General features: G+C 31.8%; 1 protein-coding gene across 1 annotated transcript; it reads left to right on the top strand.

The window, feature by feature from the left end:
- The first annotated feature begins 2,194 nt into the window (after nt 1–2,194).
- Nucleotides 2,195–7,029, top strand: LOC123905954 (protein phosphatase inhibitor 2-like). The gene is made up of 5 exons (XM_045955761.1): nt 2,195–2,340; nt 3,871–3,946; nt 5,482–5,594; nt 5,933–6,118; nt 6,667–7,029. The coding sequence occupies exons 2-5, from the start codon at nt 3,942–3,944 to the stop codon at nt 6,906–6,908; spliced, it is 546 nt and encodes a 181-aa protein (XP_045811717.1). The 5' UTR covers nt 2,195–2,340; nt 3,871–3,941; the 3' UTR covers nt 6,909–7,029.
- The last annotated feature ends 3,123 nt before the right edge of the window (nt 7,030–10,152 follow it).

Raw genomic sequence — 10,152 nt, 5'->3', positions numbered from 1 at the left:
CAAACAGACCCTTAGCTCGGAAGATTTTCCTTTTTGTTAACCCATATACCATATTCCCTCTCCGTTGTCTACTTTTATAAATATTATATACTTATTATTATTTAAAACCAAAGAATTTACTTGATCAAAGAAAAAAAAACAAAGAATTTAATCCTCTATTCAAATATAGTTCACTGATCGATTCAAGCTTGGTCAATGTTGATTATTGTTGTCCATCGATTCAGATGGACAGATTCAATTCAAATCACTAAATTGAAACGTCAAAACAACGAAAATATGATAGTCATGTTCTCTATATTTGCTCAGTATAATTTAAAGGGATCGATAAACTTAGACGTAACTTTGGTCCCATTCATACTATTGAGAAAAGTTTGATTTGTCTCGGGATATTTAAAAAAATTGTGGTGTGCATGGTTGAACCCAATGAGGAAGCATGTTATCCTGCAAAAGTGATCTTGTTGGTGTTTGATTTTTATGTTTAATTTATGTCTTTAATGTGAGTCTTTAAAATTCATTTTATCTAGTATGATTTTTTTACCTTTTAGTTTTAATGTTCGGATTTTAAAATTTGGATGTATAAAATAGGTGGGTTTTCACATTTTCCACTGTGAACATATGGTGCTTCACAGATTAACTAACGGTGTTAATTTGATAAGGGATATTTTTATATATTTTAAGTGACTTTAAAAATGGTTAATGTCAACGGTAAAATTAGAGGAAGTTTTCGTGTAATTTAAAGAGACCTCAAAAGAGGTCATTGTAAATAAGGTGCGCCAACTGAATCCATCAAAATTTGACATCCATCCAACCATCTTACCCACTTCTATTTTCAAACTTAAAAAGAGTAATTTCTCCTAATTCAAAAAAAAAAAATGGTGTTTTTAAAAAAGAAATATGCTTTCGTAATAGGGATAAACTTCCCAACATAGCTCTAATTTACAACAATTTCCTTGTTTCATTTCTTTTTAAAAAACTTTCTAATATCTAATAAGTGTTCTATATTGGATTGGATGAGAGTTGACCTAAAAATTACACCTTACAAAGTTTTGTAAAATTGAGTTAGATGAAACCTAAAATCCTAGTTTAAGTACATGCTTCCTAGAAAACCTTGTATCTAGATGAGCAGTGAAGGTAAACATAAAGATTTAGATATGAAATTGAACATAAAACAATTTAAATTGATTGCTGTCACGTTACAAATATATTGCATTTTTAAAAGCACACAAATAAAAATATTACTTTAATCACCAACTTCTCATTGTACATCAAAATTGAAATACATTTCATTGCATAAAATTTTTCATTTCCTCCAAATTAAAACTTTTCATCGATCAATGTGAAATAATTTGGAATGTACCAAAAAAAAAAAAACGGAAGTCATGCGTGCCAAACCTTATAATTACTACATAAATTAAATTGTATTTACCCTTTATTTCACACCCTTGAGCATTTTTATCAGATATTTACGATTATTTATTAACGTATTTTTTATTTTAAAACCATCTTGTACACTTTATCCCTAAAAAAATATTGGACCTAATTGGCAAGGAGTCTCTTTTAAAGGTTCAAGTTAGAAGAGATATTTGTTCTACAATTTCTTCATCCAAGATCACATGCCCGTGCGTTTGCACACGGTCATAAATATGTATATGAATTAAAAAACTAATAAAATTATATGAAACCGTCTAATAAAATTTTCATATACTACTTGTGTTAACGAAAAACTTCCAAAACTAACGGCACAAAAAATAAGAGCTCACAATATATGTCCTATAAATGTTTTTGATAGATTTTTCTTTTTACAATTTTTTTAATGCCCACCACCGATCCTTCCTTTCCGGGTCTGGATTTATGGAGCCGTTTCAATCGTCGTGGTCAACGGGGAAGAAAGAAATGAATGAATGTTCCCCCTACTACCTTCCGACCCGCGGGAGTATACAACAACAACTTCCGAACACTCATGCCCGATCATGCAACTGCCTCTTGAACGTCTGATGGCGCGTTGCTCCAACCAGCAAGTAAGAATTGAAAATCTTTCCTTCCGCCTTACGGTCGAGAACTACGTACCTTGCCTACATTAAGATTTAAAACTTATCAAGAAATTATTTGCATATTCATTAAACTTTTTTTAAAATAAAAGAGCTTTCGTAATTTGGATAAACAACAAGGGTAATACTGGAAATAAAAACTGTGAACGAATAAGAATTTTCGAGACGATTCCTACAAAACGCGGTTTTGTTTTTCACTTTGCAACTACTTGACTTGTGCATCAACTTAACACCACAATCCATTTTCTGTTTCAATTTCAGTTTCAGTTTCAGTTTCAATTTCAGTTTCAAGGTATAACCAACTCTCTTCCATTTTCTCATTCCTTTTTCCCCTTTTGTTTGTTTCCCGAGAAAATTGAATTTTTCATTTCCCTTTATTTTTTCGTTTTCGATTTACTTTTTATCAAGTGTTTGGATTTTAGTTTGTAGATTTTTCTTATTTGGCTCTGAATTTGTTGTTATGTGTTCTGAAATTGGAATTAGGGTTCTTGGATATACTTCAAGCGTTGAATTTTAAGCTATTTTGTTCAAGATAGTGGATTGTATCATCTATCTATTTCCAAGATTTAGGGTTTGAGTTTTCATTGATTTGAGTAAACCATCAAATTAGTCTCTGATCATGTAGGGTACTCAAATAGGTCATTGACTTTGTAAATATTTCAAAAAGGTCCCTGACTATTAAATTGTTAAGTTGGTCCATATATTTAACCACTTACTATCAATTAAGTTTCTATATCTTACAAATTATGATCGATTTGGTCCCTAAGTTTATCCTTTTATTTTCAATTTAGTCCCTAACATATTTTTTAAAGGACTAATATGAGTCAAATTTAACAGAGTTAGGGACCTTTTTTAAATATTCATAAAGTCAGGGACATGTTTGAGAATGTCTCACAGAGTCGGGGACCGGTTTGGTGGTTTACTACAAAAAAAAAAAAGGATTTATTAAGAACAGAGTTTGACTGTTAAATTCCGCTGTTGCTAATTTTTTGTTGAGTCATTTGATTTGATATTAGGATACTCCCGGGCCGACCTGGTGTGCCTATGGTCAATTCACGGTAGTATAAAAAAAATTTGCTTAGCTGGTTGTAGCCATGTACTGCGACAGTGATTAGTTTTTGATTGAAAGCTTTGAGATATACTGTATCTGGCATTAAAAGAATACTTAGAAACATATGTTAGAGAATGATGTTTTGAATTTGCAATATCTGTGGTGGCAGAATGTTATGGGTTGATGATAATCTTGAATTTCTAGTTCATGTGGGTTATATAGAGTTTTATGTTCATAAAATGTGTTGGATTGTCCACAGATACTATGAATTTTTTATGGATGCAAGTTTAAGACTATATAAAACATTTGAAGTTGAAAACAATTACACCATATTACACGCCTAAAACCGATAATAGGGTTTTCAACAGATGTGTTATGACCCCATTAACTTCCTGCTTCAGAGTTCATTTTCCTTCTTTACATCAAACAATCTTAGCTGGTGCTTATAAAAAAAAAAAAAAAAAAACTTAGCTGGTGTTACATCGATATGTGATCTTTTCTTATGTTTGTACTCAATCAACTTTGTTTCTCACCCTAATACGTACGGATATTAGTTAAGAAGACATTCTTTTTTGTATAGATTCTTATTTTGCACGTGTTTTCATTTTCATCTCTCAATTTATTATACTCTAACTTGTGTGGATTGTATTTCTGCATATTTTTTTACAACTTTTTCTCTGTTTCTCCTTTGTCTTTTTTTTTCTTCCCTTGAATCCTTTTTGCTCTTTAATCGTAAGTACTTACTGCAAAATCTTGTCTTGGTTTTTCCAGGTTGATCAAGCCGCCACTTGAGGATTTCTTTACATACTCTTGGTTTTTAAAGAGCTAATCCGTCTAGCAAAATGAAGTAATGAAAACAAAAACCTTCTGTTTATTTTGTTTGCTTATATAAATATAAATTGTTAGACTGAAAGTTGAATGGCCAGCTTATTATATATTGCATCATAATGAGAGAAAGTAAGGAATCTGTATGGTTTGCATAAGAAACAAATTAGTGAGGACAGAGATGAAGAAACAACTCAAATTCCATCACCAACCTGGTAAATCTTAATATTCCAAATATCGCAAACCTCCAGTGTACCTTACGTTCATTAATACAACATTTTTTGAGTTTCGTGGTTAAACTTTCCCATGGCCCAATTTTACTTTTCTATTTAGTTCAAGATAGCCAACTACAGAAATTAACAGTGTTAGTTCTAAAACCTCAATGACACACAATCATGCATAAACAATCCCAAAAAAAGACCTGATGCTGGATGCCATTGTACGTGTGACAAATCCATTATGTTTCATTTCTTCTTGAGTTCAACTGTTTAAGCACAAATACTTTGAGAGCTTTTGGTTCTCGTATTGGATTCATATTAGGGCAATTGGCTCTTTGTAGAAACTGGATAATGAATTAACAGAGAGGTTTAGACTAGAAATCAGGGCATTTAAATTTTAAATCCTCATTCAAAATACTAGGAAGAGAAAATGGATTCCAATTATTTAGTAAGTAAATGCAAGTCAAGTATCTATGCTGTTTCATTTTTTGAAAGGGGAAATGGGAAAAAATTATTGACCACTTGATTATAGAGGCTAGGATATAATGTCAAGGACCAACTCTACTAAAGGCTTAGGTAGGCTATTAGGTGGGGACCTATAATTGGTTTTATATTTCTAAGTATATAAATTGGTACCAAAGGCTTGATCTAATATTGAGAGCCCCTCAAGGGAAGGAAATGCAATGGAAGATAGGGCATCTCACTATCATAAGCTCCTGAATAGATCATAACTGATAAATGCTGGCAAAAAAATAAATTAATACATCACTGTCATTGCCAATGTTATATGTGACCAAAGTAGGTAAGGGGAAGAGAATCATGTAACGGGACCAAAGTAGGTAAGGGGAAGAGAATCATGTAACGGGAGTATTGTATTTGTGTTCAATTTTGTTTTAATGTCATAATAATCATATGGGCTCTGGTTCATTTTTAGAAATTTAATATGAATATTTCCGTGCCTGTATAATAAAAGTATATAAATTATAATGATTGAAAGATGAAAATGGAAAATGATCAATGGAACTTCTGCTCTTTTTTTCTACTTAGAATTAGAAGCATTCTAATGAAATTTTTTGTTTGAGAAATCTGGTAAATTGAGGAAACCAAACCTGTGAGGCAAAATTTTGATGAGCCTGAGAATCCATTTCCTTATCATTTTATAATTGACAGTGGCAGTCCCTAAAAAAGATTGCTGAAACTTCATGTTTTCATTAATTATGCATGTTTGGATATGTATTTTAGAACCATTACTATGATCCTATTGTTTTTATTACTGTCCTGCTTTTAACTCAACAGTTTGTTTTTAATAATGAGTTTCACATTTTTTATCACATTGCAGGGGACGTGTAAGGTGGGATGAGGATAACATTGGAGAAATTGAGGCAAACAAACCTGTGAGGCAGAAAATTACTGAACCTAAGACTCCATATCATCCTATGATTGATGACGACTGTATGTAAAGAAGATAACGTAAACTTCATGTTTCTGTTACTTTATAATATATGCATGAATGAATGAGTATGGCTATATATACAAATAATAGTCTGATGTTACTTAAACAGGGAATAGGTGTTTTACTTTAAGTTTTAAGTTTTAACTATAATTAACTATAGTAATGCTTTAATTATGTGGAAAATATTCAATCTAACTCTATTCATAGAACTATGTGAAGATGCACATTTGAGGTTTTATTCTCAGGCCTGGTTGTTTGCTGTAGTTTCTAGACATTGTATGTACAGCAACTTTTCTTCTGAAAGAAACCTCATTTCTGAAATAACCTAAATTTTTAGGTTCTCTATCACCTGTACGAGGAAGTTTTGATGCATGTATTGATGATGAAAAACGTGTAACACAAGTTGAAGCAATATGGACTGCTCTGACTGATGTAGGCTCTAGTAGCAAAAGAGGCACCGGGCAATCTTTTGGTTGGACATCATCTGAGGATGAGCTAGAAGCAATGGAACAAGATGACAATGGTATGATACTATTATTTGATCTTTATTTTGTGTTTTTGAGAAAGATGTTATTAGTTAATATTTTATTATGGTCGTTACTCTTAATGGCTGTTTCTGTTTCTCTTTCATGAGACTCTTGGTTTTTGAAACAATCAAATCAATGTTAGTAATTAGTTGTTAGATTAGTATTTTTTTTCTTTCTTTTGCTCGGGTTTAAACTGAGAATTACGGTTTTAATGACTGGTTTGTGATTCAAGTAATTGAAATATCTGAATAATATTTCTATAATATCCACTGTAATTTACTTGGTAGACATTAACAAATAAGGATTATAGTCAGGCAATATACTTTTGATCTGACATGTAATATGGTATTTTCGGCATAGGTAGTTATGGAATAAATTTTTATCAGATACTTATATTACAAAACTTAATTTTTACTAGATACTTATATATTGCAATTTCAGGATTGAGTCTGGATTAATACAAGTTTATTTGCAGTTTTATTGAGAAATTACTTGTTCTCCTACTTACTTACCTGAATTTTCTTGGTTTGGGAACATTGTTAAGATTCTGAAACAGATAAGAGCAGAAATTTTAGAAAGCTCAGAAAGGCCCACTATGATGAATATCTTAAAGTGAAAGAGCTTCGACAAAAGAGTTCTCGTGTTGAGGATGAAAGTGACGAGGATGATAATCCTGAACCTGGCAAGGGGGAGAAGAAATGGGAATCATGTTCACTAAGTGATAGTGTAAAAGAGATGGACATTGAGGGACAAAAGTCTCCTACACCTCCAGCTAATGGTTCTTAGACAGTAATCAAAAAATAAAACGCACTTTCATTTATTTTATTCTGCGAATTGGAAAACAACTAAATGATTAATTGTATTTTTGTATTGTTAACCCGTAAATATTTTATTTCTTTCTTGACTATATCGATCTGTTCATGCAGACACTTGCACTTATACTTTTGAAATCTATTAGATTCGGATCAATTGATAATGTTGATGAATGTAGTAGTTGTCTATTTTTTTTGTTGGTCAAGTAGCCTGGTGGCTAGAAAATTCACCTTTAAAGGTGAATAAGTGGAGTGTCACGGGAACCAGTAGTTGTGTATTTACTCCTGCAAAATTATAGAACATTGATGTTTTATCCTTGAACTATAACATTGATCTTTGACCCTTCAGTAGGCTCTCTAAGGTTTGTGAGATGAGAGTGGATTCTTTCCTGTCACTTTACATGCACTGAAATTTAAGCCTTTAGATTGAAAAATGATAAATTCAAAAAAGGGAGATATAGAGTTTTAATGGTGCTTTTTGGTGAAGTCCTCTTTTGAGATGTTATCAAGAGAATTGGTAGAAGGCATACATCTTTCGATTTTGGAGAGATCTATTTTTGGCAAAATTTGGAAGAGTTCGGCACCTTCTAAGGTGGTGGTTTTTTCTTGACAACTACTTCACAATCGTGTCCCAACTAAAGACAATCTAATGTTGAGAGGTGTTATTCAACAAGGAATTGGTTGTAATTGCGTGTGGTGTGGTGAAATTCAAGAATCGGCAAACCATTTGTTTCTCCATAGTAAGATAATGTGAGAAGAAAAATTTGCAAAAAAATCACTTCAAGAAAGATAAAAATGAGATCGTTGAAGAAACTAGTTGCTTTGCTTAAATGGGTTGGTGGCAAAATCTTCAGATTTTTAACAGATAATGAGTTTGGTGTTTGAGATTCAAGGAAGAAGATAATGGGAAAATTTTGTTTTTTTTACCCTGAATTTTGGATGAAAGAAAAATAATAGAAATGGAAAATTGGGTGTGAAAAGAAAGAGAGATTAGAAATAGGTTAAAAATAGCCCCCTGTTTTTTGTATGAGTGGAAGTGGGAACCGGGTATTTGTTTTAACACCCAGTTTTTTGGTGTTGTAGTGTGTTGGTAGGGGTTTGCTGTGTTGTTTAGGCCTTTCCCTGGTTTTGCGCTATTGGTTTTGTTTTTCTGTGTTGTGTTGTTATTAGAGTAATCAGTCAATTTAGTCCCTAAACTATCACTCTCTCACCAACTTAGTCCCTAAACTATTAAAACCAACTAAAAGGTCCCTAAATTATATTCACATCCTTCAATTTAGTCCCTAAACTATTTTCCATCCATCAATTTAGTCCTCCATTATATATTCCTTTAACTGTTCTTTAAAACCCTAAAATCCAAAAGCTATTTTTACGCTTATATCTCTCTTCTCGATCAACTCTCTCAAATCATCTCAATCTGAAAACCCTAGCGCCACCTATACGCTCCAATTCCGGTTGTCGTCGTTGTTTTAAGGTACGTTTTTCATGCCAACTCCAGGATTAAGCCGAGGATCACGCAATGAAGGACCTTCTACTTAGTGCTTTTGTTTGATTGTTGCTTATAATATTTGGTTTTTTGTAATGATGCATGCTAGTTTTCTAGTAATGAAATTATGGTTTATGATTAATATTGTTCTTTAGTTAACTATGGATTGTGATTTAGTTAGTTCTTTTGATGGATCATGGATTTGTTGACTTATGTAATGAATTTGATGGATTATGGTTTAGTTGATTTATGTAATGAAGATTATGGTTTATGGTTTAAATTATGGTTAAGTTTGTTTTTTTGGTTTTTGTTGATTTAGCAGTAATGTTTCATTTGGTTTAGCAGTAATGAATTTGTGTTGTTACTAGGTAGTGAACGAATTTGTGTTGTTAGTTGTTACTAGGTAGTGAACGAGACAAATGATGATTTAGCAGTAATGAATTATGTTAAAAATGAATTTGATTTAGCAGTAATGATTTAGCAGTGTTGTTACTATTTTGTTGTTTTTAAAGATAGTTTAAGGACTAAATTGAAGTATTTTTTATAGTTTATGGACTACTAACAGTCTCTTAACGGAAAAGTTAACCGAGGGACTAAATTGAAGGATGTGAATATAGTTTAGGGACCTTTTAGTTGGTTTTAATAGTTTAGGGACTAAATTGAAGGATGTGAATATAGTTTAGGGACTTTTTAGTTGATTTTAATAGTTTAGGGACTAAGTTGGTGAGAGAGTGATAGTTTAGGGACTAAATTGACTGATTACTCGTTGTTATTAGCTTCCTGCTCCTTTGTGTTTCCTGCCTCTGTTTTAGGTGTGTGTGGAGCTTGCTTTTATTGTATTGTTTCCTTCCCTCTTGGTATTTCTCATACCTTGTTAGTGGTTCTAATAAAATTTGCAGTTTATCAAAAAACAGTTTTAATGGTGTGGATATCAACTGTTCCATCTCCGGTGATATACACAATTGAGAGAATATTTTTCCGTGAGATTAATGCTCGAGCTAGAAGTGGGACATATGTTTAGAAACTGTTTGTCAATCAACGGGAGAGAAAGGAGAAAACTTGCATACTGTTCTTTAGAAACTGTTTATACTATGCTGTACAAAAAACAAACCCAAAGTTGTTGAATAGGTGGGTCCCGCAAAATAGTTTTGGCAGTTATTTTACATTTTATGTGAGGAACAGTATGTACAGCATCTATGGAACTGTACCTAAGTTTTTTCCATATAGAAATACTGCATTTAATAATATATGAAATTTAATGCATAAAAATAAAAATGCACAACTTCCCAGAAATAATTTCTATATTTGCTTCATTAACATGTGCCCTTAAGGGCACAAGTTAACATTCTCCTTTTTTTCTATTAGGGTTGGCATACTCCCAAATTATTACTACATCCGTTCCAAATTTTTAGTTTTTTTTATCTTTTTAATTTTGTTTTAAGACTTTAGTCCTTTTAAGAAATCAATGCACATTTAGTGATATTTTACCATTTGTACCCTTACAAAAGTTAAAGTATTAATTAAATATATTTTCTCTTTCTTAATAAAGTAAGGGTAAAAATGACTTTACTTATCGTTTCTTAATCTCCGTGCAAAACTTCAAAAAAACTAAAATTTTGGGATGGATGGAGTATTATTTTTTTTTACGTAAACCCAAATGGTTTTTCTTTTACATTTATATATATAAGAGTGATATATATAAAACATGGTAAGTGCAATTAAAAAAAAATTA

This window comes from Trifolium pratense, linkage group LG2, assembly GCF_020283565.1.
Source record: "Trifolium pratense cultivar HEN17-A07 linkage group LG2, ARS_RC_1.1, whole genome shotgun sequence".
NCBI classification, from domain to species: domain Eukaryota; kingdom Viridiplantae; phylum Streptophyta; class Magnoliopsida; order Fabales; family Fabaceae; genus Trifolium; species Trifolium pratense.
The sequence above is the reverse complement of the archived record's forward strand: the minus strand, read 5'-3'. Positions and strand labels throughout refer to the sequence as shown.